Source organism: Tyto alba, unplaced genomic scaffold (assembly GCF_018691265.1).
Source record: "Tyto alba isolate M040663 unplaced genomic scaffold, T.alba_DEE_v4.0 Super-Scaffold_2, whole genome shotgun sequence".
Taxonomy (NCBI): Eukaryota; Metazoa; Chordata; class Aves; order Strigiformes; family Tytonidae; genus Tyto; species Tyto alba.
Window position 1 is genome coordinate 36,411,404 of NW_024881282.1, and position 24,378 is coordinate 36,435,781.

At 44.8% G+C, this 24,378-nt stretch overlaps 2 protein-coding genes across 4 annotated transcripts; both read left to right on the forward strand.

The window, feature by feature from the left end:
- Nucleotides 1-543: 543 nt before the first annotated feature.
- On the forward strand, nt 544-9,947 carry LOC104365658. 3 transcript variants are annotated; one of them, XM_032988346.2, is made up of 5 exons: nt 544-924; nt 3,633-3,804; nt 5,913-6,044; nt 6,453-6,582; nt 8,409-9,947. In XM_032988346.2, exons 3-5 carry the CDS (start codon nt 5,948-5,950, stop codon nt 8,629-8,631), a joined length of 450 nt encoding a protein of 149 aa, XP_032844237.1. In that variant the 5' UTR covers nt 544-924; nt 3,633-3,804; nt 5,913-5,947; the 3' UTR covers nt 8,632-9,947. The 3 variants fall into 3 exon arrangements, with proteins under 3 accessions (XP_032844237.1, XP_032844238.1, XP_032844239.1); XM_032988347.2 differs by having other exon boundaries at nt 5,918-6,044; XM_032988348.2 differs by having other exon boundaries at nt 3,643-3,804.
- A 2,340-nt stretch (nt 9,948-12,287) lies between these two features.
- Nucleotides 12,288-16,023, forward strand: HEBP1 (heme binding protein 1). Its single transcript, XM_032988345.2, has 4 exons — nt 12,288-12,432; nt 12,601-12,739; nt 14,262-14,442; nt 15,758-16,023. The coding sequence occupies exons 1-4, from the start codon at nt 12,355-12,357 to the stop codon at nt 15,927-15,929; spliced, it is 570 nt and encodes a 189-aa protein (XP_032844236.1). The 5' UTR covers nt 12,288-12,354; the 3' UTR covers nt 15,930-16,023.
- Nucleotides 16,024-24,378: the final 8,355 nt, after the last annotated feature.

Sequence of the window (24,378 nt, forward strand, 5' to 3'; positions counted from 1 at the left end):
GAGAGGGTGTTGTTGCCAGCTGATATTGAAGAAGCAATATCAGGAAGAATGCAGATTTGGCCAAGACACTTGCAAGCAGTGCCATGGGTCTAGTCATGAGCCTGGATGTGCAGCAATTGTGCAGTTTCAGGCTGTGGCGGCTACACATCCTCTCAAATCACAGCAAAATGTCAGTCTGACACAGACACAGGACCAGAGTTGGGGGTCCATCTCCTTCTTCACAAAAACCATCACTTTAACACTTAGTGTTTCTTTAGAAATCTCTTTATTGAGTAGTGACCAGACCTGAGCCTGTTTGATCTGGCATGCATGGACATGGGGGAGGGGGGCAGGAATAAAAAAAATAACAACACTGCAGCCGATTCATCCCTCCTTGTTTATTCCACCAGAAATAGATTTGGCAGAGTGCATCAGGAATGAACTAATCATCAGAGAATTAATTGGCATGTTTGTTAAAAGGCAGGAACAACACGGTGTACAAATTCATGGCTGGATGGCTGGAGGGTTCAAGCAGCCAGAGAGAAGCGCTGCATAGTGGAAACTGTGACTAGTAAGAGAAGTCGTACAGCTGTGCCGGAGAGCCAGCGGTTGAGAGCTGCCCAAAAGAACCAGGGCAAAAATACACGGGTGTCCTTGCAGACAGAGCTGCTTTCAAGAGGGGCTCCATCGCCCAGGCTTTCCTTCCCATAAGGCTCCCACGTGTGGGGGGTGATGGCTAGCTTGCAGGAGTGGGAGGGAGGGGTAGGAGAGCTACAGCTGGAGAAGGCTCCACGGAAAGACTGTGAAAACACAGAAAGCGGGGAAATGAAGAGGGACACGTCACTCATTGCAAGCTGAAATGCAGAGGGGGTGGTGAGGAGAAGAGGAGCAGGGAGACAGAGATTTGGAAACCTCGTCACAGAAGGACTGGCCTCAAGAGCACAGGTAATGCTTGTATGCAATTCTCTGCCTTTCTTCCCCAGAATGGTTTGTTTCTTCCTCTGGAGGAGACACGTCCATGCACCTCAGAAAGATCTTGTTGGGTTGAGGGACCACAAAATAACCTGTGGGAAGAGCCAGGAGAAGAGGGTACATGAGCAGACTGACAGGGACTTGGAGGTTGGAGGATTGGTACCTACATTACCAGAGAACAGGGGTGTGCAGAGTGAAAGGAGAATGAAGAAAGGAAGAGTGAGTGAATCCTTAGAGACAGCCAGACAGGGAGACATGGAAAGTGTAAGGTCTGTGAGTGCCTACCCAGGGAGAGAGAGAAAGCTTCTTAAGAGGGAGCACCAAGCTCTAGATGAGAGAGAGGTGGAGATAAGTCATATCCTGAAAAAGCAGGTATGCCTGGAGAAGAGGCAAAAGGTATATATTACCTCCTCAGAACTAACAGTACTTTACTAATGTTATGATTTGCAGTAGATGTGTGCTTTGCACTTGGATGGCTTTTTAAAATTCTTCTTTAGCATCAGTATGCCTGCCTGCTGGCAACAGCATCACCCTAGCTGTCTGTCATCAGGGCCGTCAATCAGATCACTTTGTTTAGCAGGATGGTCAGGCTGTTTGAGGGATTCAGGTGCTCTTTGCTTTCACACAACATCCAGGTAGAAAATGAGCAGTGTAACTCTTAATTATATGCAAACCCGCTATTTAACTCAAATATGTTGCCAAACTTGAAAAACTCAAGATACTGCTATTTCTATATAACCCAAAGCTGGATGTGTTTGTGTACCAACATACAGCATTATACCCACACACATATAAACCAAAGAATAATACATTACAGTGGATTTTTAACAAGGGCTTTTGAAACTGGTCATATTCTAGCTGTACCACTCTGGCTGGGTTAATATTGTAGGATCCAATTTTTTAAATTGCTTTTGGCATTTTTCTTGATCTTTCTACTATTACATAATACTACAAGCATATGCTAATGTTTATATTACCCTGATTTTTTTTTTTACTTGGAGAGCTAACAAATGCCATCCGCTTTGCAAGTAGAGCTTGCAAATTCTTTGACTGTTCTGGATTCACAGTCTTGGCAGCTTTCTCCTCTAAAAGGTCAGAGTCTTTTCAGGATTCCAACCTGAGAGCTTTGGCAGAACTGGCATTAACTAAGAAATTGTGTGCAGCTACTATATGTTTTTTTAATGTGAAGCTGGTTGACTTACAGTACCTAAACCTTCTTTGACTTCATACATAGAACATTTTAGTTGCGTGTGTGTAAGTAATATAACCTTAAAATATTCATAAAAAAATCTTAATAATCTTAAAAATATTCTTTAAATAATATTCTTAAAAACATTATTAAAGATGGAGAAATTCCAAATGTCTGCAAAATTACCTTCATTATCTACTGAGATCTTTTACAAAATTGAGACTCTTAAACTTACTTTGATGTTTAATTATCCATTACCATTGCAGTGAGAGCTACATTTTGTGTATTTATGATTTACCTGAGATCAAACTCCCTGATAAATTTCAAAGTATATTTTATTTCTCTGCAAATAACCCAAAACCCAGTATCACTCTTCAGCTTTAATTTGAAAGTACCTCAAAAGAAACTTAGGAAAATTATAAGCGGAGAATGGGTCTCAAATGAAAACCACAAAGCTAATTCACTTGCAGTCCAATATTGCAGGAAAAAATTCCTTTGTTTTAGGTATCACTACAGTAGTTGCTAACTCTAATCAACAAAATCCTCCTCTCAAAGCAAGCATGGGCTTGAGCAAACACACTGGGATGCTCATGCATGGCATCAGGCGAGTATATGTATTTAGGGCAGTCAGAAGTGTGGGGAAGGGTTTGAAGCCCTCTTGATATACAAGGGGCAAGCAAGCTCTGAATCGTAATGCAACAACTCACATGTCTGCAAAAGGAGCAGTGTGTTCTCCTCAGGCTTCAGGGGAGAGAGGGCTCTCTGAAATGAAGCTATGTTTGGCAGCAGGGGAGGATAACCTAGGCAATTCCCCCATATCCTAGCAGGCAGCACAACCCACAAGCAGCAATGAACTTCAGTCATCACACTTGACCTCAGTGTGCCGAAGTCTGGGTCAGGTACCAGTGAAATCTCAGTGCTCTGTTGTCATTCCCTGCTGCATGTAATGAAAGATGCGCGCTGGAACCGGAGTGTACTGGAGCAGCAAGAAACAGAAAAGGTGAACGGGAGAGGGACAGACATGGGAGTTCAAATCCTGGCAGCACTCCTTTACTCCTTTGCTTTGGGGCAGGGATTCAGGCTTGCATGGCACACATGGCACAACTGCTGGTCCCGGCAGAGGTGTGCTTGGGTTACTGAGGTAGCAGAGCTCTTTTATCATGTTGGAGCAAAGAACTGAGAGGTTAAAAGAAGGGAAGAAGGAAAAAAAAAAAAAAAAAAAAAAAAAAAAAGTGTAATAATGAGACAAATATGTCTGTCTTCATTGCTTGCAGATGAAGGGACTGTCCCATGAATCACTAAGCATCCCCTGCTCCAAGGGCAGAATATGATGTAATTTTCTGACAGAGAGCATGCCTTATTATTGTAATTAATAGTAACAAAACCAAAACTGCTATGTTGTTATTGTTATTCTCTGGATATAGGAAAGAGCTTTCATACAAGGATGTAAGCGAGTTTTCCCTGCTTGTCAATCCATGTTCTACCCTGACAGTATTTTCCAGTGCAACTCTGCAACGGATCTGAAGACATACTTGCAGCAGACTTGGGATCTGGTTCCTATTACAGATGACCCTGAAGACTTTTTCTGCTAGAAACCTTGTTAGTGAATATCCATTTGCCTTCTACAATTCCATCTAAGAGCGGAAAGATTGCTCAATTTCTGTGTAAGTGGCTGAGATATGGGAATCTATTTCAAAGATGATTATAACCTGATGTTTACTATGATAATAAATTACAATAGGCTCTCAGGAATGCAGGGAGCAAAGCTACAAAGAAACTTGTCTGTGAGGGGCCCTGCAAATAGAGCGTGTGGGTCTTGTGATTCATTTGGACACCTGATGTTTTAAAAAGCTTGAGATCAAGTAGGGTGAATTTTCAGTATCAGATGTAGGTGGAATGTATCACCACCCTTCTTTTAACAAATACAGAAAGATCAAAGTATACCAGCCCTCGGGTATTGAAACAGGTGGGAGGTAGAAAGGGTAAGGAATGGACAGTCTCTTCATAAAGTTTTAAAACAGAGCTAGGAAGCCACACTGCCTCCTTGATGTTGGCAGCATTTTCAAATAATTTGCAATTAGAGACGCTGGCGTCTGGTAAGTCCTTTCCCATCAGAGAAGATTAAAAAGGCATGCACAGTGCATAATCATCAAAAGAAAGAGGGAAAAAAAAAAAGGTCTAGAGGCTGGAGTATTTCTCTGGAAAAGCAGAGAGGCAGAGGAGCAGTGGTGTCAATGCAAATAGTTTCAAGAAGGTCCATGAAGACCTTTTCATTCTGTGCCTTGGTGATATCATCAAAACTTGCTAGAGATCTTAATTTTGGCAGCTCTGAGTGGGGGGAAGAAGAGGTGTATGTATGTGCGAGATAGGAAGAAGGCAATTAATTTTTTTCCTTTAAATGAATAGTGCAATTAGAAGAAGAATACCGAGTACAAAATACATCCTGACAGGTGGAAAGTAATATTTTGAAAGTAGCATGACATTTTCCATCAGTATGGCTATATTCATACTGCTATTTTAGATAGATGGAAGAATAAATGCAGTTGCAATTAAAGTACACTAGTGATTGAATGTAAGAAAGGCACAAAGTAAAATAATTTATTTACTTACTGCTTTATCTGCTACAGCTTCTAGGAGGTTTTGAGGTGGCTGAATTCTTCCCAGATGGTTAGGAGATGAGGATTATATGATATTCAAAACGTAATTTGATGTCCTCATATTTTGCAGTGAGGTCTTAGACTTTTGATGCATGTACCTGAACCGGCAAATAATTTGGATAATTTGGATGTGCCTACTTCTCACATGAGCCCCTCCATCACTGTGACTACAGATGACTGATATCATCACTAAAAGCCATGAACCTGGCAACGCATTCTTTCTGTTTGCTATATGCAATATATGCATAGTTGATATTTCCAGCCAGTTTCTACTAGAACAGCTGTTCATGACATTAAAAAAAAAAAAATCAGATTCAACAGTGAGGGACTACTTAATTAAGACAAAATAACAAATTAGCATCAGTAAACTGTGGAGAGACTGATCTATCCTCTTAAATTTAGAGATGGTACTTGTCCAGGAGGGCCTGTAGGTTTGGGCTGACTTCCATTGGCTCTGGAATGATAGTAAACTTGAAAGAAGACAAGGAGCTTAGGTAAATGCTTACATCAGTTCATATACCTGTCCTGCCTACTCTGCAGATTTGCTCAGGAGGAACTGACCCCCTGACACCAGGGCAAGATGGAGACAGTGCATAGGGGGTGGGGTTGCCTTTGAGGCTCCATCAGTGGGCAACATCCCAGTTATTGCTACTGGTTAGTGGATCAGATCAAAAAGAACATTGGTTTTTATTCTGGCCTCTATTAAATTCTTGATAAAACACTTCACTGGTTTGTATCTTGCTTTCCCTAATTGCAAAGTGGGGATGCAGCTATTTCTGTACCTTGTAGTACCTCCTCCTGCCATTGATAGCATTTATAGCTATAAGATGCTATCCCATCACAGCTACATATGAAGCAAAGCTACTTTCCTAGCTGCTGCCAGTTGATGAAGCATCTCTATACCACTCAGTGGCTTGAAAAAAAAGTAAGCAGGTTTGTACTTGTGAAAAAGAAAATTCTTCTTTGCTTCTGTAAAAGCTAGGCTGACCAATTTCAACAACATTTTAAAGAAATACATCATCAGAGAGAAATTTGGTGGTGGGGTGACAGGTGGGAGGTGGAGAAAGAGAGAGAGAGTGAAATAAAGCAGTTAACAAGATTTTTTGTCTCCACAGAGCAGGGGGAAGTCAAGATCCTATGAACAGCCATCATGGTGACTCTTTTCCTCTTCTTCATCCTCTTGCCCTGCAGTAAATCCCAGGAGGACTTTCTTGACCAGCATCAGAAATGGGACTACAGAGAAGGCGGTAAGAGGTGGTAGTGATGGTGGGTCAGCCTGAGAGACATTCAGTAACTCAGAGCTGAAGATTCGCCTATTTTGCCTTTGGAGTGAGACACACAGTGCTCATTCATGAGTGCTCTTTCTTGATTCCTGGGTAACTGATGAGATTTCTGAAGAGAAAAATTATTTTAGAAATAATCAGCTGGGGTATCCAGTGACAGCAGAAAACTTGGGCACCTGGAGGCAGAGATTTACCCTGTGAGAGAGAGTTATCTGCTTTTTAATTTAGATCCTCTATATGTTTAATATTTGGCATTTCATTGCAACTCAGTTCAAGTGATGGGAAGTGGAATCGAACTCAGACCACTGACTCATATTTTCTTGTTTTGTCACATTTGTCTTCCTCTCTTCCATGGATGTCCTGCTAACCTAGCTGACAAGGTCAACATAGAAGGCATTAACAGCATTACTCAAACACTTGAGAAATGGGGAAATGGCATCTTCTGGCAAATGAAGCACACCCTGCTGAACAACCCAAACGCTTTACTACCTGAGTTCTCCAGGTAATTCTCTTCATCTGGATGTGGGATTCAGTCATCTCCTGGGTATCCTTCCATGAGCGGGATTCATCTTCTTTAAGATGAACTTTCAGATTGCTCAGCTGTGGGAAGATGAATCCCACTGTCTTGGTATCTGTTGTGCTAGTAGCTCTGATTACTCTAGTAAACTGAATAATCTGCTCACTATTTATTGTGAAATATTCTCAATTGCCATGATTGTATTGTAAGAATTATCCTAAAGAACAAGTAGGCTGTCCTGGGCACCTCACTCCTGTGAGAACAGGCAGGAAAAATGAATTGTGCTACAAATCCACATATGGACTTGGCCACAGGGCAGGGAGAAGAAGCTGATTTGGCCTGTCATGTTTTTTATTTCATTTTCTAACATCCAGATCTGACAAAGCGATTCACTAGTCCATGTCATTGTATTTTCCCTTTTGCATTGCAGGAAATATTAATGATTGAGCACACTCACAAAATTTACTTCAATCTCATATTTCCAGAAACAGAGTGGAAAAGGCAAGGAAAGAAAGAGAGAAGAAGGGAATACTGGGAATTAACTAGAAACCTAATATCACTTAAATCAGAATTGTTCATGAAGCAAGTGGTCCTCTTCCATAACTCAGCTTTCCCTTCAGGAAAAAAAAAAACAACAAAAAAAAAAAACAAAAAAACAAACCCATCCGCAACTGCTAGGCACTGAATCAGTTGAAGAGGAAAGGCTAGAAGAATAAAATAGCACTAGTCTGGAGATGACACAGTATCTGTACAAATTAGGGCTTCAGGAGGATATAGTTGATAGATTATATGTTGCCATTTGGCATCAAGTGGATTTCTCCCTGGCTGCCTGGTGGCTGTTGTTATTAGCACAGAATTCATCACAACTTTCACACTGCCAGTACTGAAATTCATTGGTGCCTAAGATTATCAGGGCCAATATTAAGTCATGCATTTGGAAAACTCTAACTTTAGTCCAGGAAAATGTAAGGCGACTATTCAGCCGTATTTCCTGCATAGGACTTTGAATTAAGAGTTTGCTGGCAAGGACACAGGCTGGTCCATTAGAAATGTTGAGGACTGATGGTAACTCATGGGAACCACTGGCCCAGCCTCCATGTCTGCCGTGGGTTAACAGCAAGGCTAATTAATACTAACTAATATCGAGTAAGATTAGAATAAGTATTAGAGCTTTGTAACACCCACAGGGAGACTGAGAGAAAGCCCTCCATGGGAAGGGACAGGGTTACCCCCAAGCACATCAGTGCAGCCCGCACCTTGCCATGTCTTGATGTCAAACCTGGCTCTTCCTCTCCCTCAGCTCAGGCAGAGGCACAGCCTGGAGTGACACGGGGACTGTGCATTCACAGCTGCACCATGGCATGCAGCAGTCTGCCCTTCATTGGGATGTCCTTATAGGTGATCCCACGCATTGCTGCTCTCTTCTTCTCTACCCCTGCTGGTTCCAGCCAAGCAGGATGATTTTCAGCTGCCCCCTTAAAGCAGGAGTGCTCTGAAGTGCTTCTGGGAGCTCATAAACCAGCTGTCATTCAGCACCAAGCCAGCTGTGCTTTGGTGGTAGTGGAAAGACCATGTTGCCCATGCTGGTCCTGAAGCTCGTGATGTCCTGGGTTCAGATGGGGGCATCTCAGGTGAATTCCCACCACCCAAGGGGCAAGGTGTCCTTATAAGCATCTCTTAATGGCTGCTTGCAAGTCTTTCATCATGAAGGGCCCTTACACACCGAGAAACACAAGGCCATGCTAAATTATTTTGCACGCTCAGTAACACTCCCTGCACTGAGTTATTCTCCTCTATTGCTTTCTCTGTAGTCTCCGCCCTGTCTCTGCAGCTGTGGACAATCTTGTGAGGGAAGTCCAGTCGATGAGGAAAAGGTTAGAAGAACTGAATGAACGCCTCGATGTCATTAGCAAAATCATCCTTCCCATCCGACTGAACTCTCTGCAGAGCCAGAGGCGTGGAAATACTCAGCTGCGGAGACTTCCGAGTAATAGAAGAAGGTTGTATGCACGCAGGCGACCTCAGAGGAGTTAATTTTCTACTGGAAAAAAAGGGAAATCTTTATTTTTTTCATCTGCTTAAGCCTTTCTCAAAGGGATGCTGCTAGAGAGAATAAAGTAAAGGACATACAAGTCAGCTTTAGTGAGACCAGAACTTCTGCATACTGTTGATGCCTTTCAAACCTAGGTCAGTAGGTAAAATCTGACCCTGTTCTTCAGTGATGGCTGTTTTGTGTCCCAAGCAAAATGAGTTGGCAAGCTCAGTCTACTTGAGTGTGAATACCTTTAGGCTATACAGTCATTCTTTCTGCTTACCAGAGGAAGCTCTTTCTATAAAGATCAGGTGAATTTCTCTCTCTGTCCTATTTTCACAGCACTCCATCTGAAACAGCTGGGGAATTTGATCTTCAAAAGTGCTGAATGCCTGATGAATGCAGACAAATAGATTAGTGCCTGGCTTTTACAGCTGGGCAAGGAGGGAGAGAGGAAGCTATGTTTCAAAATACAGCCTTCACCTATTCTCCATCAGTGCAAAGAATGCCCTGTTCACATGTTCAGAGGGTGGGTCGGATTGGATCACCTTGGTCTGTGCATCATGTTTCAAGACTGAAGATGTGTCAGGTTATAGGGACCAAATTTGAACATCCACTTTCTGCAAAAAGCTTTTTTTTTAGCTACCTGGAGCTGGGCACTCAGAACCTTGTTATTCAGCAGATATGTTCAGAACTTCTAGCACTCTGAAAGACATGGCAGTGACTTCTGCCAAGAACCTTGGAAACAAGGGTATGTTTTTTTAAAACTATTTAGATACCTAATGGCATAGATAGTTGTCTAGAAGGATTTTCCAAAATAGCTTAAGAGACAGTTCAGTCCCCCAAATCACAGATAGTAATTCAATTGGTATCTAATTTGCAGAGTATCTCCCCCATATGGAAGTGCTGACGTCCAGACATTTCCCAACATCCTTTAGCACAATTAAGATCTGTAGAAAAAGAACAATTACGTACCCCAAGGGCTTTGGTTCTTTAGGGAGTACCCAGAAAACCCTGCCTTCAGCTTGTCTTTCCCTGTAGCTTCCTGACAATAAAACTGGTGATAAAAAACAGTTCAGAAATCAAATTATGCACTGAACAGTGTAGAGTGGACTTGCCCTTCAGGTATCTAAAGGTAAATCCAAAACAGAAATTCCCAGTGTTGATCCAGTGTTGCAGCCAACTGTGTACCTGAAATCTGTTGAAACATAGGCAGGAGAGTCAGAGAGGAAAATAAACTATTATTTTAAATCTCTTGATGAAGCAATTTATGAGAACAAAAATAAAGAATGGATTGTGTCTAAATGGTTGCGGGGAAGGCTGACATGACTTCTTTTGCAAACACTCTCCAGTCACAAACAGTGAGGACTAGCTATTTCAGGATTCCCAAGGCCTGAGCTTATCGGAAGAAGTTCAGTGACACTACAATAACCTCCAGAGGGAAAGGGGAAAAACTAGTTTCATGTGAAATCTTTCAGAATGAACTGTAAGAAGTAACACAGTCAGCATTTTGGCTGCAACCTGGGAGTTGAGTTGGGGGACATAGGAGGAGTATATGAGACAGTCTGATAAATATTTCCTGGATGTAAATTCTCTTGAGTTCAGGTTTTCAGAAAATAACAGAAGTCTTCACTTGTAATGTCTCTCCTTGGATTTTGCTTGGGAATTTGAAACATTGCTTAGCTAGACAAGGGAAAAATCAAGCCTGTGAAAAGTCTGATAAAAAGACACAGTTGTGCCTTTGGTGAAGTTGTAATCATAATTTTTCAGGAAATGTAGAGTATTTTGATCCCAGAATATATTTACCTAAATTACAAGGAATAACGGGAGAAAAAGGCATTCTTCTCCTTGTTATTCTGCATTCAGAGCTTCTAGGCTAGGCTGTAGCATCAGCAGCATGCTTGCACAGACTGCTGGTCCCTCCAAAGGGATGCTTTACACACTTTGCTTGGGGCTGTAGGGACTGCTGGTCACTTTGGCCTATCTGGAGGAAGAATATAACATAAATGTCAGCTTCCATGTTCATATTTTAGACATAAGCATTTTATGAGGTGGCCTGAAGTTGTATAAAATCAATTGAGGACTACTTGAAACAGAAAGTCGAGGCTTCCCTCAGTCACAGATAGCTGGAGGTGGGAGGTCAGACCAGATCACTGCATGCTTTTACTTCTTCCCTAGATGTCCACCACTTCCAGAGACTGGGAAAGATGGACCTCTGGTTTGAGCCAGTGCATGTATTCCTACACTGATATGTGCAAGTTGGTATTTTTGGCAAAACTCCTCAGCTCAGTGGAGAAACTCACCATTTGTTTTAAAAAAGCACATATAAACTGCAGCACGCAATGTATATTACATTTTTTCAATTTCTTGCATGATGGTGAATAAACCAAGTAATACAAATGGTTAATAAATTACTAGATCTGTGGCCTTGTCACCACTGATAGCAGCCCCTGTCATTCACTCTGTAAAAGTCCATGTCAGGCTCCAGCCCTGCTCCCTAACCTGAACATGACCTGTTTGATCAGATGATCGTGACCAGCTGCTTTAACTTCTCTGCCTTTGCATAACCCTCTCTCTCTAGATGGAAATGCTTTAATGTCACGTTTCTTTTGTAATTTCATTTTTTTGCTCTTTAAGAATACAGGGAAGTTGTGCATCAGCCTGCTTCTGTGCCGCACACCTATTTGAGGAGGCAGGAATCCAGCTGAGCAAGCACCTCGAGGTGCCTCTGCTTCATCTGCCAGGGGTGGCTGCTCTGATCTGATTCGATTCCTGCCTCTGCTACCCTCTCCTTAAACAAACAATCCCAGGCAAGGCACTTTCTCTAGCTGTCACTCGTCTTTTGATATGGCTCATACAACTAAAACCCTCTTGTGATCACAAAGGATCCAAATCCTCCATGCACATAAATATATCCAGATAATAAATATATCCAGCTAATAAATATATCCAGCTAATAAATATATCCAGCTGTCTAAGCCTCCTGTTGTGTTCATTTACATACTTCTGGGAAGAGACCTGGCTGGAGCTGACCGGTTGGGCTAACGCAGGCAGAGGTCAGCGGAGGGAGAGCAAATAGCAGGAGCAGCTTCTAAGATCTTCCCCTTAGCTAAAGCTTACAACATCCACAGAGACACGCAACGCTGCCTTAAACCCACTGTCTTAAAAGACAACAACTGTAAGCCCCCTTAGTTCCGTTTATTATTAAAAAAAAAAAAAAAAAAAAAAAGTTACTATTTTGCAGTTTCAGGAGAGCCGTGCCCCTCCACGCTATGTATTACCTTTGTCAGTACTTCCCCTCCCTTGTATCTTATTTCCTCCAGTTTTCCTCTCTCCCCCAGACGAACAACACCCGCCCCCCTCACTTTACTGCCCCTCACACTTCTCGGCGCCCTCCATCACCTCACCCCCGGGCCCGCCGGCGTCCCGCCCGCCCCGATCCCGCCGCGGCGGGGCCTCCCCCCGCCCCCGGCCCCGCCCCCGGCCCCGTCCCCGTCCCGCCGAGCGCTGCGGCCCCGCCCCCGCCCCCGGCCCCGGCCCCGCCCCCGCAGCCGTGGCGCAGCGGCCCTTGGGCGCCCCCTGGGGGCGGGGCGGGGCGCAGCAGGCGGCGGGGCGCTCCCCGGGCCCTCCCACCGCGCCCGGGCGGGGCCGAGCCGAGCCGAGTTTAACCGAGCGGGGCTGAGTCGAGCCTAGCGGAGGTGAGCGGTGCCAAGCAGAGCGGAGTCATGCTGGGCATGATCAAGAACTCCCTGCTGAGCACGGTGGAGCCATGGCCTTACCAGGTGCTGAGTAAGGGGAAGAAGGTAGGTGGTGGAGAGGGTGGCCGGGCTCTGTTCGTCCAGGGGGCGGTTTTCTGCTCCAGCTGAGCGGGATAAGACGCTGCGAGGTGAAACGGGTATCTTCCGGGCAGCGGTTTTCTCCCAGCCATTCCGGGCAGCTGGCAGTTTCTCCTTCCCCATCTCCTTCCCCAGGAGCAGCTCAGCTACGAGGAGAGGGCGTGCGAGGGCGGGCGGTTTGCGGTGGTGGAGGTGGTGGGGAAGCCCTTTGACGAAGCCTCGAAGGAAGGGGTGCTCAAGCTCCTCAAGTACGTCGGAGGAACCAACGACAAGGGTGAGAGATGCTCCCCGCCCCTCAGGGCTTGGCGGGTGTTTGGGGCTGATCGCCACTAGCAGAGGCTTGGTAAAAGCCGGAGGGATGGAAGTGGTGGCACTGTGGGCCCACCTGGATTGCGGCTCTCAGCACAGGGGTTCTGTGGTGGGGATGGCCCCTCGCTGCGAAAAGAAAACTTCCCACAGGTCAAAGCATGCCCAGCCAACTCGTGCTATGAGTCCACTCCTAACCCATCTCTGTTTCAGGGTAAAAATCTCAAAAATTATTTGTTTAAGCAGGAATGAGTTGTTTTGCAGCTGGGATAATGTGAGGACGGGCACACATACAGCTATCACAGCTCCTTGGGTGAGCAGTAGCTAATGAAATCGAGGGTTTCTGGGGCACTTCGGTTCTTTGATGTGTCTTTGTAGGCAGTAAAATAACTTTTATGACCTTGATATTTTATCATACACCAGCTATTTTTATTCATGAAAGGTTAATTAACAACAAGCTTCTTTTTAATGGTACTTTGTAATCTTTTATAATGGTGCTCCCAGATAAGTGCTTCTAATTCTCAATTTACTGAAGTATCCACATCAGTAATCAATTGTTGCAGGAGTAGAAGACCACAGAGTAGTTCTGAGGCATATACATTTGCTTTCACACCTTTCCCAGGCATCTTGTAGAGGGACTTGTATAGTCTTAATGGGAGTGGGAGCTGGATGCAGAGGGAAATGGCGTTTACAGCAACATGTTTTGGAAAGATGATGATCACTGTTGCTGTAGGAGAAAGGATGCCTTCTATAACATGTGCCACAGAGACAGGTATGGTATCAAAGCAAAATAAATGAGAAAGATGGTTTGATCTCAACTCATTCTGTGGCTGCCCGATCCTGAGCCTTGGAGGTTTCCTACGACTGAAAAAAGAAGGAAGAAAAATGTTCTTCAGTGTGATGTGGTACCTCTCAGCAGTAATAAGCAGAAAAGAAGCATGCTGTTCCTGGAGTGGTGGACAGCATGGACAGTCCTGCTGAAAGCCATAACAGCTCTGAGTTTTGGGGCACTGGAACTTGGAGGATGTCTGGAAGCATTTGGAGGGGTTTAGGAGAAAGCTCCTGTCGCCCAGTATTGGCTATGGGCTCACCACTAAGCGCAGATGATGACAGTTTAAATACTGATGTAGATTTCCATGTGGCACCGACCTGCCCCCAAACTATAGACCTTGTTGTGCTAGAGGTGATTTGTCAGAACAGAGTGTCTCAGTGGAATGAGCTATATGTTTGAGAGCCACAAAAGCAGGTCACCATTAATAAAAAGGCATCCAGAGGTCACTTGGGGCCCTTATCTCCTAGGTTCCTTGTGTAGTCAGTGGAGAGAGAAGTTTGGCCCAAGCAGAAGCATAATGTGGGTGTTCTGCATGCCCCAGAAGACCCCACTTTTGACTGACAGAGAGTTCAGTGTGAGGAGTTTTCCTAAACTAAAATTAACTTTTGTGAATTTAAGAACCTAGACCTTTTTAGTAATGTCTGTGTATCTCTTTCAGGGGTTGGAATGGGCATGACTGCTCCTGTCTCCATGACTGCTTTTCCTGCTGAAGATGGCTCCTTACAGCACAAAGTGAAGATCTCTCTGCGGATCCCGAGCCAGTTTCAAGCCAACCCACCTTGTCCTAGCGATGAAAGCATTAAGATTGAAGAGAGACAGGGGATGACCATTTATTCCACGTAAGAAAGCATCCTGGGATTTCCAGTCCCAAGTGCTGAGGTCCCTAGTGTGCTCTGAAGAGCAGTGTTGGTTTTACCAGGTGACTTGCTGGATGAGGGGTGCATGTGGTAGAAGGAGATGGAGGGATCTTTCTAGACTGAAGACAATGTTTTATGTAATTTCTTATCATTGGTCATGTTGCACCTATTTGGAATATGGATTTTTTTCACTGGGAAAACAAGTGTGGAGGTTAGACCTGAAAGGCTTTTTGTTTCACCTGGGGAGGTGAAGAGCAGGGGAGGGTGAATATGAAGGTACTGGGTCATTTCTAATCTCTGAAAACTATTGTTTCCTCCACTTTCTGGGATCAAGATAGTTCTTAATCATCAGGAATGTCCTTTGGTGTGGTTTGCATCAAACTGCATGTGTCAGCTGAAGCCTCATTTAGATGGACTCATATCAGAGTCCATCATGGAAACAAGCAGCTATTGCATTGTTTCAAATCACCTTTGAATGTCTTCAGCTGTTGACTGGCAACCTGGACTCAAACCAGCATCGCAATAGCAGTATGCTCTTCACCTTGTATTTAACCCCTTGGATGCTCCCCTGTATTCTTGCTTGAATTATTTTGGCTGACTGAACTGTATGGCTCTTCCCTCGCCTTCAACTGCTGCCTGGCCTTTGCTGCCAGTGTGAGCCACCTCTGCAAGAACAGGCTGTTTTGTCTCAAACCTTGGCCCTGAGGCAGGATGGTGAGGTGCAGGCTGTTGTGGAAACAGTTCCTGTTGGTGGGAGGTCAACATAAGCCAGAACAATTCCAGCCTACCCCTTTTAAATAGTATCATAGGCTGTAATTGTTAACAACTCTGTTCCTACCTCCCCTTTTCGTTGGGCTAGCTAGAGTTTGGCTTCCCTTTGTGATCTGGATTCCAGCAGATGCTTGTTCACACCACAGTGAATATGGTTGTTGACAGCACTGGTGTAAAGACTGTGGGCTGAGCCGACTTGGAGATAACCTTGTATTCTAGGAAGCTGTTCCTCTGATATGGCGGTGATTCAAAGGGCAGGGCCATTCTGCTGACTGATATATATGTGCGTCTGTTTGGGGTCTGCTGATGGATGACTGCACCCTGGCTGTGTAACCCTTGAGACTTAATCTATCACAGATAAAGTGCGCTGGTTCGCAAAGAACAGTGCCTGCATGAGTGTATGTTGGTGGGACCTGGATCAAAATGCATGGCTGAATATATTGTGGCTGTACAGTGTTCTCCCTCCCTTCCTTTCTGGGCTTTTCCAGGTCTGTTTAACACCCCTCTGTGTTTGGTTTCTTTGCAGGCAGTTTGGTGGCTATGCTAAAGAGACAGATTACGTGAACTATGCTGCCAAGCTGAAGTCTGCTCTGGGGAGTGAAGCTGCATACCGGAAGGATTTCTACTTATGCAATGGTTACGACCCCCCTATGAAGCCTCATGGGCGACGCAATGAAGTCTGGTTTGTGAAAGAGTGAGAATCTGGCTCCCTGTGGTGCTGGCTTGCACTGATGATCTCCCCATGCTATGTTCCTGTCCTCTTCAAAATAAACTAATAATTTAGCAGAGACAGAAACACATCATTCCTTTCCTCCACACCTATGCCTTGGTCTTTTATGGATCAGTGTTGTTTTAGAACAACACTGCAGACCCCCCTGACGGTCCTGCTCCTTTGTTTCAGACCAGGTCCTCAACCACACAGGCTCTTCTGATCTCCCCGTGTCTCACTTTTATCTCTCGCACTCCCAGAGTTCAATGCTGAGACAGCCAGAAGTACTTATTTAGCAAGACTGGTGCCTGACAGGAGTCACGTCCAAGTGCTGGCAATTAGTCTCACCTGAGGCAGGCAAGGGAACATGACAAAAGTGCATACAGGGACTTTTTTATCTTCTTGAGCTTGCTGCAGCTGTAAAACGCTGCTTTTATCTGTGCCGTTCCAAAAGGAGTCTAAAGGGACATGGGCGTTGCTACCAACACAGTGCGGTGAAAGTAAGCATCCTTTACATTGACTCATAGTGGGCAGGAGAGCAACGCTTCTGTCGTCTTACTGAGAAATGTCATTTAGAGGAGGATCCAGCTTTCTGTTTGCAGCTATCCTTCTGTTTGAGGTGAGACGTTTTGAGGTGTGTTATGTCCTGATCTCAGCTAGCAGCTGGACAATGTAATGGTGGAGACCCCATGATAATTTCTTCACTTTCCTGTTACTTGTGTGTAACACTTCTTTAAAACTATCCTACACAAGGGCCAAAGCTGAAATGTGTGTGGTAATCTAATTGAATTAGAAACATACAGGCTGTGAAAAAAGTAGGTGCCTATTACCTGTGATCCGAGGGTGCATTTGAAGAGTGGTGAGCATCTGGTGGAACTACTGTGGATGCAGATCTTTTTAAAAAACCCACGATTTTCTTAAATGGTGTTAGTTTCTGAAGAGCTATTCAGAGCATCAGTCCTCTTTAGAAGAGGAAAACCTGGCTGTTCTTGAAAACAGGGATTTATGTCAAATAATGAGTAGCCTTTTGGAAAGTGCAGACACAGTTGTAAGAGTGGGTCTTGTTTAAAGAAGACTGGTGATGTTTAACTGTTTAAGCATCAAACCAGCATTTTAGCTGTTGGTTCTGTGAGGGAGGCAACAGGATGTCCACAGTGGGAACACACTCACGCACCTTGCTACTGTGGGTGCCTATATAATTAATACAATAAAATTCAAGCACTTTGCAAAAGCCATTCTTCCTCTGGAGCTGAAAGAGAGATTTGTCAAATGGCATCCCAGGTTCTGGCTGGTTGAGCTGTTTGACGTGCACCTGCTTTCTGAGAACAATTCTCAGCAGTAAAAGGAGAAAACCTGAGGTTCTGAGATGCTTTCCTTTTCTCTCTTGCTGAACCATGTTTGCTGCAGACCTCATGGGAGAATTTGAGGCACCTGTGTGCAAGAGTAGCTAGTCAGGATGGGTAGAAAGATAATGTTTACTTTTTTTAAAAAAACAAAACAAAAACAAGGGGAAAAGCTATTGGCTGCAGTTAGTGATTGCAGTGCAGGGGAGAAGGAATCAAAAGGGAAATCAGGGCAGAGGAAGAGATAGGCATTTGAAGGAGTTTTTTGAGGAGCAAAGGCCCTTCTAAGGCCGTCCCTTAATCCAAAGGGACCTGTTCATGTCCCAGATTATTTTTACCTGTGTGGGTGAGGAATGGAGGGGCACAGCACTGCCCAGTTTATGCATTCTCAGGTTAATTTTGGAACTTGTGTGTAGACTGGAAACAGTCCTTTCTGGCTACTGGTGGTGAATGTCTTGCAATGATCAAAATCCTGAAATTTCTCAAAATTTCTCCTGTGAAGTCTCAGATGTTAGAAAGACCAATAATAAACCTGGTATGAACACAGCTGCACATCTCAGCAGCATTGGTTTTTTTTTTGATAACATGCATGTGAGAGCTTCTGACCCAACAGTGAGAGTAATCCCATCTGTAAGGATTTTTCATGCAGCAGGCAGGGTACAGTTTCATAAACAGTGTTAGCTGATGTCATAGAATCATAAAATGGATTGAGTTGGAAGGGACCTTAAAGATCATCTAGTCCCACCCCCCTGCCACAGGCAGGAACACCTTCCACCAGCCCAGGTTGCTCAAAGCCCCGTCCAACCTGGCCTTGAACACTTCCAGTGAAGGGGCAGCCACAGCTTCTCTGGGCAACCTGTGCCAGTGTCTCATGACCCCCACAGTAAAGAATTTCTTCCTTATATCTAATCTAAATCCACCCTCTTCCAGCTTAAAAACATTACCCCTTGTCCTGTCATTACACTCCCTGATAAAGAGTCTCTCTCCATCTTTCATGTAGGCCCACTTTAAGTACTGGCAGACCGCTATAAGATGTCCCTGGAGCCTTCTCCTCTCCAGGATGAACAAGCCCAACTCTCTCAGCCTGTCCTCACAGGGGAGGTGCTCCAGCTCCCTGGTCATCTTTGTAGCCTCCTCTGGACCTGCTCCAACAGGTCCAAGTCTTTCTTATGTTGGGGGGTCTGAGAGCTGAACACAATACTCGAGGTGGGGTCTCACAAGAGCGGAGTAGAGGGGGAGGAATCACCTCCCTTGGCTTGCTGGCCACCCTTCTCTTGGGGTGTGATCCTAGGATACAGTTGGCTTTCTTGGCTGCGAGTGCACATTTCTGGATCATAGCCAGTTTTCCATCCACTAATAAGCCCAAGTCCTTCTCCACAGGACTCGTCTCAATCTACTCATTGCCCGGCCTGTATTTGTGCTTGGGATTGCCTCGCCCCATGTGCAAGACCTTGCACTTGGCCTTGTTGATCTTCATGAGGCACGGGCCCACCTCTCAGGCCTGTCCAGGTCCCTCTGGGTGGCATCCCTTCCCTCCAGCGTGTTGACCACACAACACAGCTTGGTGTCATCAGCAAACTTGCTGAGGGTATATTGAGTCCAGCTGTCTGTGTTGTTGACAAAGATGTTAAACAGCGTTTGTCTGAATACTAACTCCTGAGGAATGCGACTTGTCACTGCTCTCCACTCAGACATCAAGCCATTGATCTCAACTCTTTGAGGGCAACCATCCAGCCAATTCCTTATCCACCAAGTTGTCCATCCATCAAATCCATGTCTCTCCAATTTAGAGACAAGGATGTCACGTGGGACAGTGTCAAATGCTTTGCATAAATCCAGGTAGATGATGTCAGTTACTCTCCCCTTATCAACCAGTGCTGTAACCCTATCGTAGATGGCCACCAGATTTGTCAGGTAGATTTACCCTTAGGAAGCCATGTTGGCTGTCACCAATCACCTCCTTACTTTCCATGTGCCCTAGCATAGTTTCCAGGAGGATCCATTCCATGATCTTACCAGGCACAGAGGCGGACTGTAGTTCTCCGGCTCTTCCTTTTTTCCCTTTCTAAAAATGGGAGTTATGTTTCCCCTTATCCAGTTAATGCGAATGTCACTGGACTGCCACAGCTTCTCAAGTATGATGGACAGTGGCTTAGCCACTTCATCCACCAGTTCTCTCAAGACCCGCAGATGCATATCAAAAACTTATGCAAACCAAATTGCCTTTTCTGTACATCAAAGGTGCCTGTGTTTTATTTGCACTTTCTAGTTTTTAAATTAAAAAAAAATATGATTTTTAATGTCTGTGCTGCTCATTGACTTTGTGAGCTCCTTGAGCTCAGATATTTGTTGATTTGAAAGACTTTATTTTGCTGGTTTGTCCTTCTACTTGGGGTACTAATCATTTCGCAGCATCTATAAATAGTTATAATGCTTCTTCCAATAAATTGCTATTTTAGGTATCCTGGTGTGGCCCTGCATTATCTGATTGTGTGAGATGGGAGATGATGGAGTGATCTCCTTCTTCACTGGTTCCAGCCTCTGAGAGGCTTTGATGGATGGATGTATTTGTGTTAATGTAGAAACTAGGGGACATGCTCACCTGAGGAAAACCATGTGTTCACAGACTGTGTTCAGGCAAATATTCATGACTGATTTTCCACACCACCTACTATCAGGAAATGTTAGACGTATTTTCACTTTGAAGTCCATCTAGCTCAGTGCCCTGCTGCCAGTGGTGGACAGTTGTGGCCACCTGAGACAGATTATAGGATCAGCACAGCTGTGGGCTGATACCTCTAAATATTTCCCTGTCTCCATGTGGCTCAGGGATTTTTGTTATTGTGGTTGGTGGACCCAGATAGACTTTACCCCATGCATTTGTTCATTTGCTTTTTAGAATTAAGGTGGACTTATTATCCATGGCATCCTTTTGTCCTGTGGCAAGGAGTTCCTTGCATGTGGAAGGGCGGAAATACTCTTTGGCTGAGGGCTTCTAGCAGGTTGTCTTTCTGCTCCGTAGGCAGCTGGATCAGTCAGATTTTTGATATGCTTCTGTCACTGCAATTACATGTTTGTTTGGACAGCCAGACTTGCTGTTGACATTAGAGGATTTCCAGCAATCTCTTTGTGCTGGGGCCAGGAGTCAGAAGTGTGCTCTAGATTTTGACCCATAGCTAGCATGGTCACAGCCACTCCACTGCACATAATTGACTCCTGACCCAATATTAAAAAAAAAAAAAAAAAAAAAGCAGCTTTTTCTTTGCCCCCTCTGGTATTTGTTCAAGAGACAATAGTGCAGCAAATTGCCCAGAGACCTCCCTTCTTCTCTTCTGTGCCTGTGCAGTGCCCTTTTCTGTCTCATGCAAATGCTGAAACAGGAATATTTTGGTGCTTTTCTGATGTTCAACAGGGTGTCATGATGTTAACTCCTGTGTGTGGATTTAAGAAGACAGTGCAGGGGACACTAGAAGGTGGACATCTCTTCTTGCTTAGGCACCTCGGTGCTGTCAGTGGCTGCCTTGCAGGGTTGTTGGGACCTTGCAGGGTTGTTGGGATGCAGTGGGTGTGTGGAGCAAAGGCTGCACGGCCCCTCTCCCATTGCCTTGCTCAGTGGTGAGGTGGAGCATCTCCATGTCTGCCTGTGCTGCCAGCTGGGCTGGACAGGCTCGGAGGGATAATGGTCTTGGGAATTACAGCTGCCTTCCAGAGACAGGAGTGGCCTTGATGATAATTAGCAGCTGGGCAGATCCCTCCCAGTGCTAGGCAAAGCAGTGGTGTGATGGTGATAGAGCCAGCCACAGGAAGGGCCACATTTAAACAGAGCCAAATTCAAAAGAATAATCATGATGGGAATTATATGCATGCTGTGTAGATTTAGCTGTGCTGGACATACTGGCTTCCTAGGCTACTGCACTTGTTAGTAACATAATCTGTGAGAGGTTTTCTGCTGGCCTCAATGGTGACAAACCATACATACTTATATATATGTGTGTGTGCATATGTCTAAATTTGTGTATATATATGTGTGCGTGTAAAAGTATATGTATATTGTATATATGTAGTGTATATGTAGGTGCCTCCAGACCCCTTGTTTTCCTCTATTGGTTGGCTTCTGCCATCACTGAAGAACTTGCTAATGTGAACACAGCCACAGGGTGAACATTTGCAGACCGAGGTTTGAAGTCTGCTAGAATGAGAGCTTTATTAGCTCTGGAAAGAAATACTTTCTTTTGTAGACACATGCCTAAATATATCTAACACTGAATTAAGAAGATGACAGCCTTTATAAAAGAGCTGATTGGTTAAGTTGTCCATATAAATCTGGCCAGACTTATAATACTCTAGTCACTTTGAGGGGATGGGTGATTTATGGTGAATAGGGAAGTAACATCATTATTTCCCCATTTTCATCAATCACCATGGCAAAGGGTGCGTGAGCAGCTATTGTGCTTGTGGTAGCAAATTCTCTGCTTTGCAAGGCTGCCCAAAGGCGATGGAGCAGGGGAAGAAGATGGTGGCTCCTAGCTCACATAGTCCCTCCTGCTGTAATTACAATAATACCTCTTTTACAATAGCACTCTGAGCAGTGACTCTCTTTCTTCTGTGACAGCATTTCAGCCACACTGAGCTGAAAAAGAAATGCATCTCTTTTAACGGAACCATAAGTAGCTTTGGATGTATAACGTCTCTATAAAACTGCTTGGCAACATGATTTATTGGAGCAGAATCAGTGGTAAAAGTGACTTCTCTGACAGTAATGGATGAAACACTTCCAGTGTAGCTGCTCTGTCTCTGCTTGGTGCCTATGCCAACAGCAGGCTGATTTTGTCAGCTCATTCATAATCTCTGCTTTGCTCTCAGCAGAATCTGTTGCACAAGACAGGTTTCAGCCATGGCAGATGCTTTTTTTCTAGTCCTCGGTGGGAGCTGTTGGAGAAGATGGGTCAGTGCAGATTTGGCTTGATTCCTAAGGTGCTATCTGTCTAATTCCACATCCAGACCCTATGCCTAAGTGAGAGTTGGGTGCATGACACTCTTCTAACCCTCACTGCTGCCCATCCCCCAGTTTCTGTGAGGAGACACTTGGGTGAATGGGGTGGAAGGAGCTGCACTGTTCTTAGACTGAGTGTGAGGTCTGGCTGATCAGCATCCCAAGGTCCCAGAGCAGCCTCAGACTTATCTTCTGTGTAGTCCCGGTGAGAAGACTGGGTTAAGGAGCCTGAATTATAGATGTAGATTTTTCAACAGTACAAATGGAAGTGAAAGATCCCAGAAACTATATCCTGAAAGATACCACTGAGGTTTAGGTGTTTCAACATCTTTGAAGATCTGGATTCTCCTGTGTATAGATCAACTCACTGCCATGTACCAAGCATAGGATCAGGCCAGTGCCTCCTGTTTTACATACCCTGCTGCCTGGCCTGCAGTGTGAACTTCCAAGTGTCATGGCTTTTCTCCCCCTCCAAGATCTCATGAGCTGATGCAGCTGGACGTTGTAAACTGTGAGCCTCTCACCAACCCTGCTTGTTTTGTGGGGCCAAGAAGCAGCAGAGATGCAGAATTCCACAGCCATGTGCTGCAGTGCCCTGACCTTCATCCTGACTCTGATGACGGTGTGGCACTGGGTGCACAGTGTGACATTGACAGTGTGACCTGACACTGGGGCTCTTTGTGGTGGGACAGCAGAGCCCATGTCTGTGCTATGTGGGCAGCTGTACCACCCACCCTGGCCATGCCTTGACTTGGAAGTTAAGTGGGTTTGCGCCTAAGTGAAGTGTGTGTTGGGGGAGTGTCTTCAGCACATACTTCTGTCATCCCAAGAGAAAACAGAGAATCATTACCATGGCAACTATTCTCCCTTAAGTATTTTTCCAGAGTTTTTCAATCTCATTCAATTTTTTTTTATATCCCTAGTGTTTATTTTAAGGCCTTTCCTAATTGAAGTCCAAAGAAGCAATTGAAGCATCTTCTGCCATTAGACAAAAAGTTCAGTAACCTTCCCACATGATTGATGAAGTACAAGATCAGCAGAATTGGATGTTGCTGTGAGTAAGAGGAGAGGATCTGAAATTTGAAATGCATCGTACTCAGACAAATGAAACAAATGAAACCTTTTACCCAGAGCAAATCATTGAAATAAAAGGTAGTGTACAGCATGACAATTTTGGGCACACTTTCCTGCTGGCAGATCTTTCTAACTGTTTAATCACTGACTGCAGAGTTTCTCAATCCTCTTTATGACTCAGCTTTGCAAAGGAACATCTTTCCAAATCAACATATGTTGGCTCATTGAAATCTCTTTCATGAGCTGTAGTATTATTTAGCCAGGGTACTTTGAAGGGGATGGTTACTGCAGTGGTGTTTTTTTGGGGTAATTAAGTTAATGTAAAACCATGCCTCTATTCTCCGATGCCTCGCTTCCACCTGCACACTGATATCCATGCGTGGGAAATGCAAGCTGGAGGGGGAGGAAGAATCCTGTGGAGGTATATGAGGTAGAAGGTTGATGCCCAGGTTGTGCTGTCTCAGGGGAGGGTGGTGTGAGGGTGGGTGAGTTGGACACAGTGCCTTGGGTGTCCCATAACTCACACACTAGTCCTTTGCCTTGTCAGATGTTGGAAGGGGAGACTGCCAAACCCTTTCCAATAAGGCTTGTGCTATGAAAGCTGCAGCACAGCTAAACATAGAAGAGGAACCAGAGATGCCTCCCGGCTTCTCCAGCCGAGCCTTGAGCCAGAGCATGCCTCCTCCCTACAGCAGGGCCCAGGGTACAAAGTTCTCCCTGGAAATCCCCTGCATGACTCTCCTCCCGCTCTGTTGCCATCTGCTTTGCGCAAGACTGGTCTGTGCCTTTTCAGAGAGCAATGCTCTTCCTCTGAGGACATCTTCGGTGTTGCTTCCCGGGAGGAGTGAAATCCTGAGCCGCAAGAGCATATGAGAGTGCCCTGAGCACCCCTCCCTGCCCCAGGGTGGGGAAAACAGAAACTCTGATTTTATGAGATACTGTGTCTTGGGAACGTAGCCTAAAAAAACCCTCCAGCTGGGAACCTGCCCAGCCAATTTCAAAACGATGGAAGTAGTCCTGCAGGTTTT

Coding starts and splice junctions, on each gene's coding strand:
- HEBP1 (XM_032988345.2), top strand. CDS start 12,355: ATGCTGGGCATGATCAAGAACTCCCTGCTGAGCACGGTGGAGCCATGG. Junction 12,433..12,600: donor TGCTGAGTAAGGGGAAGAAG/GTAGGTGGTGGA, acceptor CTCCTTCCCCAG/GAGCAGCTCAGCTACGAGGA. Junction 12,740..14,261: donor CGGAGGAACCAACGACAAGG/GTGAGAGATGCT, acceptor TATCTCTTTCAG/GGGTTGGAATGGGCATGACT.
- LOC104365658 (XM_032988346.2), top strand. CDS start 5,948: ATGGTGACTCTTTTCCTCTTCTTCATCCTCTTGCCCTGCAGTAAATCC. Junction 6,045..6,452: donor ATGGGACTACAGAGAAGGCG/GTAAGAGGTGGT, acceptor CTGCTAACCTAG/CTGACAAGGTCAACATAGAA. Junction 6,583..8,408: donor TTACTACCTGAGTTCTCCAG/GTAATTCTCTTC, acceptor CTTTCTCTGTAG/TCTCCGCCCTGTCTCTGCAG.